At 35.2% G+C, this 14787-nt stretch overlaps 1 protein-coding gene across 1 annotated transcript in view; it reads left to right on the top strand.

Moving 5' to 3' along the window:
• The window catches only part of LOC138710436 (uncharacterized), a 391568-nt gene that overhangs the window by 230364 nt on the left and 146417 nt on the right, over positions 1 to 14787 (top strand). The window contains exon 4 of the mRNA XM_069841331.1: positions 6743 to 6903. Coding sequence (XP_069697432.1) covers positions 6743 to 6903 — 161 coding nt within the window. The remainder of the gene's footprint in view (positions 1 to 6742; positions 6904 to 14787) is intronic.

Raw genomic sequence — 14787 nt, 5'->3', positions numbered from 1 at the left:
CACTTGCCTGTAATTTAAACTGCATAACGATTCTTCTGTTTTATGTCTAGCGCATGGGTGTCCAAACGCCTATAGAACCAGGAGATATCGCACGTCAAGCATACTCTGCTAAGCTCAATAACTTTCCATATAAAATAGGAAAAACGACCTTAAAGAATATGCGCTGCGGGTTACTTACGCCAGGGGTTACCTCGTATGAGTTAAAATTGCACATACACGGAGATTTACAAGGAAATGTAAAAAATTTACGATGAGAATTCTGAAGTCATTCTGAGTCAAAACGTTCATATGAATATGGGTCCGTTTTCGAACGGTTACGGAGATATGGCTCTTTGATTTCACAAAAACTTCTGAGATTCCATTGTACTAACTCGCATTTAGAGATAGATAACGGACAAATTTAAAGTTTATATTCACGTATGCATACATGCCTAATATTCTAGATGTCGCACATTTTCAAAGGTACCTCCTTCTGCTTCAATGCACTGTTGCGCTCGGGCCTGAATCGTGCTCATCGCTCGGGAGATTTGCTTGTGACTGTTCTTTATGCGGCGTGCAGCATCCAAAATACGTTCGATAGCGACTCTCTCGTTTCCACCCTCCTTTGCTATGCAGATTCCAATGTTACGTCATTCATTACGATCGGTGACCTTGTTTCACGTCAGCAGCATATGGTAACGCCTGATTCACATTGGGGCAAGTCGTTTTATCAAAAATATGCATCTAGCTCCACCATCGTTCGAAAACGAACCTATGTTCATATGAACTTTTTCACTCAAAATGGTCTAAGATATATCTGAAATTTTTTACCTTTCCTCTTGAATCATCCTGTGTATGGTCTAGCGTAATCGTCTATACTCTATGATGTCGTAAAACAGAGATTGTTGTGACAGTTTCTTTGTAAATGATGTTCCAATTGACAAAACTATCAATTCGAACTCCCGTACTTACCCTATACGTAGGGTTATCTAAAAATGATTTTATTATCGTGAGAAGAGAGAAAGTAAGTTCACAAAATTTGACAACTTCAGTGTAAGTCATTTCTAGTAAATTTTTATTTTATACATTTCAACAACTCACTGGCACTATTCATATCATCTACACTAATGCTTTCTTTTGCACTGAAATAACTAGGAAAGTGGAGCCATTACGTCAAACAAACAACCATAATTAGCAATTAGTGAATCGAAAGCACTTAGAGAAAATTGAGCTTTGTAATGCTTTTGCAAATTTGTTGAGTTCCAGAAATTTTAGATTCCCAACATAACTGAACCTTGGATTTAATTGTTCAAGAATGTTGTTAATTACTTCAAGAATGATTTGCGATAGCATGTTTCTAAACAACCGAAGTCATCAATACGGATCCTTTTAGCCTGCGGCTTCGAAAAGTTAGAAATGTTTTCAAGGGATTCCAAATATTCAGAATTCTGTCCATTTTGCAGTGAATAATTGTCTTTAAATTACCTACTTTTTTAATGCAATATGCAGTTTAATTTGTTTTGCTTTCAAGCAGATCGAGAGGAATGTCTATTGGCAGAAAAATTTCGTCAAATACATGCAACAGAAAATTAAAACTGTAATCTATCTTCAGCAATGTAAGGTGCCCTCTGTATCCCAATTACTTGTGTTCTCAAGAATATTTTAAACTCGACAAGTGGTTGACGATAGTATAAAACAGTATGTGCTTATCTACCATTGTAATTCCAGTAAGTTGGAGAAATCTTAAGAGTCTTTTCTTCACTATTTAATCAAAAGCATGGGTTCGCTTAGAATACTGGAAGAAAAATGAACAAAGCCACTAAGCAACATAAAAAATATTTTACATTCTTTTATTATTTCAGCCGAATGAGAGATAACAGAATTTAGGTGATAAACTAATGAATCAATCAAGAGTGTTCCAACCTGTAACCGACTAAGTGACCAGACATTGCCGCTCTACCATCATAACTCTGACCTATTAACATTTCAGTTCCTCTACGATTTCAAACACTATGCTGTACAAAGGCCCAGCAGTTTGTCTAATACACCATCCATAAAATCTAGAAACCTTCTGTGAACATTGCCATCTTTCGTTGAATTTTTAACTACTACAGATAACTATCTGGCATACCTGACATCCTTAGTTTCGTCCAAGGAAATAATTTTGAATGGGCTATCAATAATTTTCTTAACATAATTCAAAGCAACTATAGCAACAGAAGATATTAAGTTGCTTTGAATTAAATTAAAAGTACTCTGGAATATTGAGAATATTTCTGAATGAAGTGCTAAATATTTTTATGTCAAAAACACCAAATTTTTATAATTTTTTATTCGTGGACTTGATTCACTATGTCCTCTAAAGCCAAGTTTTATGCACTCCAAAGAATCACACAACGTAACTGAAGCGCTTCAATATTTCGCGGGTTTTTAACAAGTTTATTGTGTTTTAGATTGTCAATTTTCATATGATCTAATGCATTATCGATTCTTTGTAATGTACCAAAAATTTTCCATTTCGAAACATACTCTAAATGACTTTAGCAGTTTACAAGCTTTTCTCATTTTTCTGGATGTAAGAGAAACATGACGTTTTTTTACACTGCGATAGTAAACAAGCACACTAGATGAAAAAGGCTTTACGTAGGTCTAGTAGACCAGATTGTGAAAGACGAAAGTCTAAGCTTTCGATTAATATATGAATGGGCCCACTCAATTTCAATGGGTACGAATTCCACTTTTTTTATTTCTCATAATTTTGAAGTGACATATGGGGGATTTCAAAAGTTAGTTCAAACTTTAAACCGCTATAAATATTATAATATTTGAGATATGGAAAAAACAAAAACATCACAGAGTTGGGCAAACAACGGGGTTTACAAAACTCTGGGAAGATGGTCGTCGTTCTTTTGTTCAACGTACAGCATTCTGCCTGCGATACCATTCACAGGGTTTTGCTGATGATGTCTTGGAATATTGGTAATTTCTTGCGAGATGGCATCTTTGTTGCAGTAGGGTTGTTGGATATGTCATGAAAACTAGTTCTTTAAGGTAACCCACAACCAATAGTCGGCCGGATTGAAGTCTGGAGATTCTGGAGGCCACATTGTTGGAAAGTGCCTACTGATGACACGATCGCCAAATATCTGCGTAATTAATTGTTTTGTAGAGATAAATATGTGGGGTAGAACGACATCTTGCAGGAAGGTTATGTTTTTCATATCATGATTTCTCAGTCTAGGGATGACGAAGTTCTGTAACATGCTATAATAGCGCGATACTCCATATACTGTAACAGTCTATCTGTCTTCCATTATTGTCCACACCTGTGGAATAACGGTTAGCGCGTCTGACCGGGAAACCAGGTGGCCCGGATTCGGTTCCCGGCTGGGGCAAGTTACCTGGTTGAGGTTTTTCCGAGGTTTTCCCTCAACCCAAAATGAGCAAATACTGGGCACCTTTCGGTGCTGGACCCCGGACTCATTTCACCGGCATTATCACCTTCATCTCATTCAGACGCTAAATAACCTAAGATATTGATAAAGTGTCGTAAAATAACCTACTAAAAATTAATGGTGGAATTAGCACGCGTAATTGAGGTTCGTTTTCCGACCAAAGTCATCAGTAGGCACTTTCCAACAATGTGGCCTCCGCGACCTCCAGATTTCAATCCGGTCGACTTTTGGTTGTGGGATTACCTTAAAGAACGAGTTTTCCTGACACATCCAACAACCCTACTGCAACTGAAAGATGCCATCTCGCAAGAAATTTCCATTATTCCAAGACATTATCTGAAAAATGCCGTGCATGGTGTCGCATACAGAATGCTGTACGTTGAACAAGATAACGGCGGACATCTTCCCAATGTTTTGTAAACCCCGTTGTTTGCTCAACACTGTGATTTTTTTGTTTTCTTTTCCCTATCTCAAATATTATAATATTTATAGCGGTTTAATGTTTGAACTGACTTTTGAAATACCCTATACTTCAGGTGCCGATCACAACGTAAAGAACGCCGCGTCTTGGGTTCGAATTTCGTCCAAGATGTAGATAATGTCTATTGAGTAGTTTGTGACAAAATGAAGTATTATGTTCATCTCTTTCTAATTTCTTCATTTGGCATTATCAGAGGACATTAAGAGTATGTGAAGTGTTTTTTTTTTCAGCCTAAATAGTTTGATTTAAATGAAAATGTTTGAAGTTCATAGTATTCCGAAAATATATTCGGTGTTAAATAAGGGGCTATTTTCATCTTGAAGCTTATAGAGCCTAATAGAATGTTGCTTGCTCCATGAATCTATCGTTACAGATACCGTACCTCTAGTCTCTCGCGTTCTTGTCTAACAGTGACACTGGATTGTTAACATCGGCCACAAGTAACATAACAGTAGTTTCACATTTGGTTGAGCATCTGAATGCGTTGCAATTAGTTTTTGTTAATAGACTGTTTCTTCATCCATTCTTCTATTTGCGGAATCATTCACAAGCTGTTACTGATATTTTAATTCCAGAGACTCTCTCTTCTGATTTTACGATCTATTATTTTTAAAGCATTCATTAAATTTGTATTTCAGCCCCATTCATTAATATGTAACTCCTGTTTCTGTCTTAGAAGTTTATGGTGCCAAATATCCAGAATGCTTTTATTTAAAAACGTTGTATACTTTTTGCTTGGTATTATAGTAACCATTAAAATTAATTGAATGAGTATCTAAGTATTAGTATCAGCAGAGAATCTGACTATAGGTGGGACATTTCATACAAAATTTTAAGAATATGCGATGTCATAAATTTAATGTCATTATGAAAATAAATTAAACTGCCAACTATGACCGCCATATCATTAATATTTTAGTCATACGGATGACTGAAAAATGGGTGGCAGTTACATGTTATCCATAATTTAAAATATTCTAGACACCCTATAAGAAGTGTCATAGAAAGTAAACAGATGCCATTGGGTAAACCTGAATAACCATATTTTAATTCCTTAAAGACTAATCCGAATAATATTAAGGCATACTCATAAAAACGCCTCATTGAAAAAAGAAATAGTTTTATATTCGAATGCAAAAAATTAAATTCATGCGAATTTCATTCCTATTAAAGAAAATCTTATTCTTAATCCATCTCCTAAGTTTTATGACTTCACCTCAAAAAACCTGTGAATAATTAAATTAATAAACTTATTAATTTTTGTTCCGACCGTTGAAAATCGCTTGCTTTGTGGCGGTCGCAGCGTTTGCGAGACTTCATGACAATGAGTAATCTCAAATCTCCCTGACCTTGATCGCGCAACATTCTGTACGACGGGAGAGCCTATCTGCTGAGCTCCTTTGTCCTGGTGAGTTATTTTTATTAAAAACTGACATGATATTTAAGTAAACATTCTGAAATTTTCACAGTGGAAAAAATATACCCTAAAGAATTAAACACACGTTTTTTCGTCTGTAAAAATGAATTGTGTTTTGTATTCTATACTTTTTAAAATTATTTTACTGTGGGTAACTATTTTAAAAGAATTACACACACACACATATATATATATATGTATATATATATATATATATATATATATATATATATATATATATATATTTCATTTTAAGGGCATTATAAAAAAATGCTCTCCTTTTTCCAATTGCATTAAAATCACTTTTTCATCTTTTTTACATAGTAAGAAAACTTCAATGAATGAAACCGTGTTCTTTGTTAAACCAATATTTCAAATTCTGGCTGCTGCCAAACTATGAAAGATATAAATATAGGCCTACTATTGCTTAAAATTCATATTTAGAACATACAAAATAACTTACTACAATTTTTGTAACTTTTGAGACATCATGGTTCAAAAACATACTTTTTTGCATGGCATGACTCAGGTGTTGTTAATAATTTGGGGAAGTCGCATGTGTTGCTTGATCTCTGACAGCGAGTCTGTGTTAACACCAGTCTGACTGAGTCTCCTTCCTCTTGTGAGAAGAGGAAAGGTGAGGTGTTGGTAAATAGCGTAATAATGCTAGAAAAAAAAATATATCGAAACAGAAACGTTATGTCTATGTTGTGAGTTTGTGCAACCTCTAATCTTGTTTCTCTGTATGCTAAAAGGTTCCAATAAAATGAAACATACAGAACTCGCTGTAGCCCATGATTAACAAGAATTCAGATCCAGCATATCCCAATCATACGATGAGAGAGTAATGGAACGGAGAAAAATTCTCTCCGGCGCCGGGATTTGAACCCGGGTTTTCAGCTCTACGTGCTGATGCTTTATCCGTTAAGCCACACCGGATACCACCCCGGCGTCGGACAGAATTGTCTCTGATTAAGTTCCAACTCTTGGGTTCCCTCTAGTGGCCGCCCTCTGCACTGCGTCATAGATATCTATGAACATAGGACCGAAGTCCACACATGTGCTGAGGTGCACTCGTTATGAGTGACTAGTTGGCCGGGATCCGGGATCCGACGGAATAAGCGCCGTCTTAAATCACGAAGTGATTTGCGCATATCATATATATTATTTTAATGTACCGAAGTACATATGATATTTCCATGCAGATATACTGCGTCATCGTACGATGAAAGAGTAATGGAACGGAGAGAATTTTTCTCCGTTCCATTACTCTTTCATCGTACGATGACGCAGTATATCTGCATGGAAATATCATATGTACTTCGGTACATTAAAATAATATCCCAATCAGTTCGGCCGTAGTCCTGTTCCTTAGATCTAAATTGTTCTGTATCGCGTGTCTGTTTTCAGGCTGGGGCCAGATGGCACTGCTCCTTGTGTTCCGCCAGTGCGCTCGTGTCCTCCCAGCAAGTACCGCAGTTTGGATGGCAGCTGCAACAATGTTCGTCACCCTGACTGGGGCGCCAGCGGGACCCCTTTCAGGCGTTTATTCCCTCCCGATTACAGCGATGGTGAGTTTAAAATATAATATCTTCCCAAAGTCACTAATGTATTATTTAAATTAAGGGTACACTGTATAGCCATCAGAGTAGTTTTGAAGTAATTAGCAGTCATAGGAAGTTCACATCAAAACATCAGCAACTATGGGTGGATAACTTTACTCACTACATTACAATAATATACACAGTACAAATTCATTACGTACTAACGTTCGCAGTGGAGTTGTGCAGTTTAATGAGAGGTTTTCAACCTGACAAAAATTAAATCCTCCAATCGCAAGAAGTTGAATGCAATATGTATTCTATGACTTTCTCGTGTTAACTTCTATCATACCTGGTTAACATGTTTCGACCTGTTATTGGTCTTTACCAGGTGCGATAGAATTTAATACGAGAAAGTCATAGAATACATATTCCGAAGTGATATAGTGTTAAAAGTTGTGTAATCAAGATGTATTATGAATGCAATACTTGAATAATTTGCTGGTAGTCGTAGTAAAAATGGAGAAACATTTTTACTATAAATTTTGTAATGTGGAAATTTAGTCTATAAAACGAATAGTAGTTCAGAAACACTGCTGTACTATGAAAAAACACGTGGAATACCTCTCTTTACATTGGAAATATAGCAACGAAAAGAAACTGTCTGCTTCAAAATCTAATTCAAGCATACATATTTTTCTTCTGATACGTGTACAGTGTTGATATGTTGCAATATCCCTACAAACAATTGGATTGCCTATAACAATCATTATGCTGAAGTCCAGAAAATAAATGTGGAAATGACTGAAACCTTGAGATGTTTGGAAGAACAATATTGTTCAAATACATATATACTAATCTGCAGAAGTTCCAATAGTCATTAAAGCAAATGTGAAAAGTGTTATTGAAAAGACTTATGGGTTAATATAACGTACTACATACGATATGCACTACTAAATTCACTTCATGATATAGCCTAGTATTAAGTACTCAGAATTGCTCCAGTCACGTCATACGACGGAGAATGAACATTTTTCCCATACAGATAGTTTTTCTTCTGAATATAGGAGTATTTCTTTTGAAAAACTGAAAATATACATTATTAGACATCAAATAAGGAGACACGTATTGTTGTAGCCTATTTCCACAATTAACTTATAATTATATATGTAGTTATGACTATTTGAAATTACGCAAATTATGCGCGTACTGTTACATAAGCTCACTTGGAACTCTGTGTCTACATATAGTTGAGATTTGGGGTTTGGCGCAGTTGATAGACTATAGTCGCGTCGCTCTAATTTCCGGCATCCAATCGCATTGCAGGTCGGCTACATTTAAACGTGTGCGTCTTGTGATTCGCTGAGGAAGACGTTATTCACTTCTTAAGGCTCGATGAATACTTAATATAATCGCCCGCCATTTTGGCTCTTTCGTTGGCGTTCGCAGAAAGCACACGAAGACATTATTTGCCGCTCAATTATTTGCTGAATTACAGTGCGTTTTATTTATTATCATAGGAGCTACGACATGATAATGTTTAACGGTGTGGCAAATAGATTCCTGGTATGGTAGCTCGGCAACGAAATAACAAAAATGGCGAACGATACTACCTACCTAGACTTTATAGAGCCTTGATTTCCTAAGACGTAAGCAAAGAGGAGGAGTCACGCCAGGAATAACAGCGTCGCGACTATAAATACAATACTTTTTATTACTTTAGGCCTATCACAAATAAATTAAAAATTTGGCCTAATTTTTTTATCATTTCTTTTTCAAAGCAAAATTACTACATTAAATAGCCAAGTTAAAAATCTGAAATATATATATATATATATATATATGTGTGTGTGTGTGTGTGTGTGTGTGTATATATATATATATATATATATATATATATACATACTTGTTCCTTGATATATTATCTGTAAACTACTGCATTTAGAAATGTGGGATCTGCATACATACATTTGCAATAATTTATTTTCCGGAGGCATGCACGCGCTCCCGATCCCCAGCTAATGAACCGTTTGAAGCCCACGTGTGCTAGAAGGCTGCGCGCGGAAAGTTTTACGGAATGCAAAGAAAATGTACAACCCGAAAATTACATAGTTATTGCAGACTTTTCTGAAAGTTATTTTTTGTAACACGAGTTTCAGTACAAGGTGTGCATTGGAACAACTGCCAAGCCACAATACATCCTTATATGCTTATTGTTAGTATACTCGTATTTCAAAGGAGGTACAGAAATTCGTCACAAAAGTATTGTTGTCATCTCAGAAAGCATGAAAAATGACACTGATTCCTTTCGCTTTTTTTCAATCCGAAGCAATCAATTTTTTAAAGCAAGAATTCAACGACATTAAAAAAAATCTACTTTTCCGATGGATCAAGTTTACAATACAAAAACAGAAAGAATTTTTAAAATATCTGCTTACATGAAGGCGATTATGGAATTAGCGCTGAATGGCACTTCTTTGCAACGTCGCATGGTAAAGTTCATGTGATGGAATTGGAGGAAGGCTGCTATTACACTATCAAAGCTCTTCGACAAAGAACATGATAAAATATTTTATCAAAGATCTTTGATAAAAGATAGGGTTTGGGGTATATTACACTTCATAAAATCTTTTATATAAATATTTTATCAAAGATAACCTAAAATTAGGAACAAAAGCTCACCTAACACTTGTTCGACAACAGTTAACACGTATTCCCAGGATTTGTTTATACTAATATTTACGCGTTAAGTTTATGATTTGTTGATATTAATATTTACGCGTTAAGTTTATAACACCGTGAATGAAGAACAGTATTATGCTTGTTTAGCTACAATTAGTTAAATTATTACATACGCATTTTACTGAAAAAGAAACAGAGAAAGGAAGGCCTGTGGATTATACCATGGATTGCAAAACGTGACAAGAGAGGTATCATTCAGAACTTATTGAAAGAGCTACAATGCGAGGACTTGGAAAATCATACAAATTATTGTAAGATATTTTACAAATTATTTATTTACAACATTTAATTTCCTGCACACTCCGATATCAGAATTTTTTGTGGTAGCAACAGTCCAGTTATATTTGCGCTCCGCCATATTTGTTTCAAGATATAGAAATATTTTATTAAATGTAACAAAATGCAAAGAAACTTTTATAAAAGAAAACCCACTATGCTGTCATATTTTATAATATATATTTTATAAAAGATCTTTTTCAAAGAACTTTGATAGTGTAATACCAGCCGAACTGTTAAAAGACTTGCTACGAGAGCCAGCCTACAACCCAGTCAAGATCCTATATAAACAACGCCAAAAAAAACTGTTTGATTGGGCACAAAAAAATCATTTCTAAAGTGTCATTTATATTTTGTCCCCTGAATAAACACAAAAACCACACTGAAAATTTGCAGGCCAGATATCACAATCTAAAACCAATAACTGGTATATTAAAATTACATTCTTTCATTCCGTTGTCAAAAACTGAAGCTGTAGTGAAACAATTTTCTTTCGAGGAAGAAGGTAGGCGAGTGAAAATTAAAAAGTGTAGTGTGAATGAAAATAGACGTTTAAAATGCAAAATGTACAAATATTTGAAGATATTATAAGTGAATACATGTAAGTTAGCAGTGTTTCCTCGAGTGACTTGACCCGTACTGGATGTGATGTTGCAGTTTCACTGGATCATCCAGTGCCGATAGAACTCCCAGCGCGCAGTCGATGCTTCCCGTCCACTGCTGCTCACCGGTCTGCTACACGTTGCTTTGTAAATAATTAAATTTCTATTAAACTGTGATTTTTTTCTGGAATTATTAGGAATACTTCAGTGCATTTAGTAGGCATTTTTTTAGATTTTTAACACGGCTATTTCACATTGATATCTGACTTTTAAAAATTGAATCATAAAAAAAACTATTTGTAGCAATTATATTAAAATCAGTTAGTAAATAATGAACAAAAGACAGTATTTCAAGCTTTTAAATGCATTTTTCAAAAAAAATTTAACATCGATATCCTCATAAATATGACGCTTGAAATGTTGCATTGTGCGAGTAGAGAGTATGCGTCTGTAATATGGTCACCTCAGTTCCAGTCCCATCAGATGCAAATAGAAAGGATACAGAAAAGATTTTTACGTTATTTATATTAAAAAAAATCACGTGTCGTCTTATGACAAGCAAATTTCATATAATCAGTTACTTTTTTAATTTAATTATAAAACTTTAACATCTCGACGATTAATGAATAGTCAAATTTTACTTTATAAGACTGTTAACGGTGTATTGAATAACTGTGATTTTCTTAAATTCCTTCAGTTCAATGTAAAAAAAACAATTACGTCATAGGCAACCTTACTGTATGCTATTCCCATTCCTAGAACTGTTTTCTTCAAGAACTCTCCATTGTTTGTTATGTGTAATACTTACAACTCTCTGTCTTTAAACTGTGATTCTCAATTAGATTTCAGTTTAACAGTTGAAAAATTTCATACAATATTAAAAAGAATTGTATTTCCTTAGATATTTAAATTATGAAGAAGTGTATTATAATGTTTTTACTCTAGTTTTTAAATAATTTTGCATCATTATATTGACATTTGGTACTATATTAACTGCAATACTATATTCTAGCATCTATTACCGTTATGCATTTTCTTTTGTTTGTGTTGTTTTTTTTTTCTTATGTGTTTTGTGTATGTATCTGTGTAAGCCACCTGTAATTGGAAGCCTGCTTCTGTTGGTGGTGGATTTAAATAAATTAATTAAATAAATTTTTAACGAATTTTAACTTGCAGTATTTTAAAAACATGTGGACCTAGGTCGAAATAAAAGTGCATTTGTTAGTTTTATTAGACCCGTAGAGTTGATAAAAAATATAAACACAATAAAAAATACGAAGGTCAAAATTTGTACAATTTTGTGCGATTTGACGTGGAATGACTCAGATGTGTTTTAGTTAGATTTTATAAATTAGTGGTTAAAATGACAAATTGCTAGCGGCTCGGTATAATTGATGCAGGGCCGGTACCGGCGGTTGAGAAACACTGACTACCTATATGTGACGGTTTCGACATACAAAATTATTGCCAAATAGTCAGATCTTTCTGTAGTTTTCTAGTATTTTTTCTTCCTCTTGTCATTGTACTAATTTCGTAACTCGGATAACAGATTTCACGAAGCATTTCTTTCAGAAATTTAAATTCAGAATTGCATTAATACTGTCCTCGCCATACATCGTTCTTGCCCTATTTAATAGCGTAGAAAGAACTGTCTGTTTATTATAAGTATGCTCATGTGAACAGGCATTCAAATGTAGATTAGTATTTGTAGAATTTTGGCACACTCTATGTAGTAGTGTTCCGTCCGGTTTTCTACATGTCAATGTCCGAAAGTCCCGTTCCCGCCTGGGCTCATGGCGATGTTCCCAAGACCCATTACTTTTACCGTTGTGCAAGCCCATGTAACACTTCCTAGAAGCCAATTTACTTTCTCCGAGGTGTTAAAATATTTGGAATTAAGAATTTGTCTCTATTTTCCCTTTCCATGAACATTTGTATTGACAATACTGGAACTGTTTATTGTTTAATATCGGCGGGCACTTTCTCTCGCCAGACAGCGCCACAGGGCACGCAGTTTGCTCGCGCGCACGCTTTCTCCGGTTTCATACGCCACGCTGCATCCTGCTCCGTCGAGATATTTAAAAGTTGGAACAAATCATAGTGTTTGTCTCAGTAATGGTTCCTACTTAAAATAACAATGTCCTGTCTCTTACAATACTTACAATACTGTTACAAAGGGAATATCTAATTTACATACTTACTTACAAATGGCTTTTAAGGAACCCGGATGTTCATTGCCGCCCTCACATAAGCCCTCCGTCGGTCCCTATCCTGTGCAAGATTAATCTAGTCTCTATCATCACATCCCACCTCCCTCAAATCCATTTTAATATTATCCTCTCATCTACGTCTCGGCCTCTACAAAGATCCTTTCCCCTCCGGCCTCCCAATTACACTCTATAAGCATTTCTGGATTCGCCCATACGTGCTACATGCCCTGCTCATCTCAATCCTCTGGATTTAATGTTCATAATTGTCAGGTGAAGAATACAATGCGTGCAGTTCTGCGTTGTGTAACTTTCACCATTCTCCTGTAACTTCATCCCTCTCAGCCCCAAATATTTTCCTGAGAGCCTTATCCTCAAACACCCTTAATCTCTGTTCCTGTCTCAAAATCAGAGTCCACGTTTCACAACCATACAGAACAACCGGTAATATAACTGTTTCATAAATTCTAACTTTCAGATTTTTTGACAGCAGACTAGATAACAAAAGCTTCTCAACCGAATAATAACAGGCATTTCTCGTATTTATTCTGCGTTTAATTTCCTCCCGAGTGTCATTTATGTTTGTTACTCTTGCTGCAAGATATTTGAATTTTTTCACCTCTTCGAAGGATAAATCTCCAATTTTTATATTTTCATTTCGTAGAATATTCTGATCACGAGACATAATCATATACTTCGACTTTTCGAAACCTATCGATTTACTAGCTTCAAGTAAAATTTCCGTGTTTTCCCTAATCCTTTCTGGATTTTCTCCTAACATATTCACGTCATCCGCATAGACAAGAAGCTGATGTAACCCGTTCAATTTCAAACCCTCTCTGTTGTCCTGAACTTTCCTAATGGCATATTCTAGAGCGAGGTTAAAAAGTAAAGGTGAAAGTGCATCTCCTTGCTTTAGCCCGCAGTGAATTGGAAAAGCATCAGAAACTGGCCTATACGGACTCTGCTGTAAGTTTCATTGAGATACATTTTAATTAATGGAATTAGTTTCTTGGGAATACCAAATTCAATAAGAATGTTATATAAAACTTCTCTCTTAACCGAGTCATATGTCTTTCTGAAATCTATGAATAACTGATGTACTGTACCCTCATACTCCCATTTTTTCCTCCAATATCTGTCGAATACAAAACATCTGATCAATAGTCGATCTATGACGTTTAATACCACACTGATGATCTCCGATAATTTCATCTATACGGAGTTAATCTTCTCAAAAGAATATTGGACAAAATTTTGTACGACGTCAACAAAAGTGATATTCCTCGAAAGTTGCTACAGTTAGTCTTGTCCCCCTTCTTAAAAATAGGTACAATTATGGACGCCTTCCATTGTTCTGGTACAATTCCCTTTTCCCAAATAGCAAGTAGAAGCTTATAAATTTCGCTAGATAATGCTCTTCCACCCGCTTATATTAATTCTGCTGGAATTTGATCGATATCTGGAGACTTGGAGACTTCTAATTTATAAACTAACAAACAAAAATCGTGTACAGTCTCCACGTGTGATAGCTGAATCGTCAAATTCTAATGAATAAAATATAATATGTTCATAATTCAAATATTTAGCTTAAACTACAGAGACTATCCGATGAAATGATAAGATGATAACGGAGCAATAGAAGAGAAAAAAATAACCTGTCCAATGCAACATCGTTCACAGTAAACATCACACGATACGTTAGAGTGCGAACCTTGACCCTTAATGTGGGAAACGGCTTCAGCCTGTATATATTTTGTTTCCACACTCCTACGTGTAGCTCAAAAGATTGCTAATTCGGAATGAAAGGTGGTGTAAAGGAACTAAGTACAATGCTATACAGAGTGATTTGTATAGAACTGACACATTTCTTTCTTTCTTTATTTCAAAACGAATGATGCTAGCCACAATTTGTTATACCTCAAATGTAGAGTATCTTTTGGAGATTACTAACCTCTATTGCAAATGTTGAAAATTCTTTATTTATTCGGCTGGAAATTCACTTAATGACCAGTTTTTAACGTCAAATTAAACAAGAGTTTTGATTCCCTGTCATAAGATGCGCAGATGTTAATTTTTTATTCTGT

This window comes from Periplaneta americana, chromosome 12, assembly GCF_040183065.1.
Source record: "Periplaneta americana isolate PAMFEO1 chromosome 12, P.americana_PAMFEO1_priV1, whole genome shotgun sequence".
Taxonomy (NCBI): Eukaryota; Metazoa; Arthropoda; class Insecta; order Blattodea; family Blattidae; genus Periplaneta; species Periplaneta americana.
Note: the sequence above shows the minus strand (reverse complement) of the source record. Positions and strands in the feature narration are given on the sequence as shown.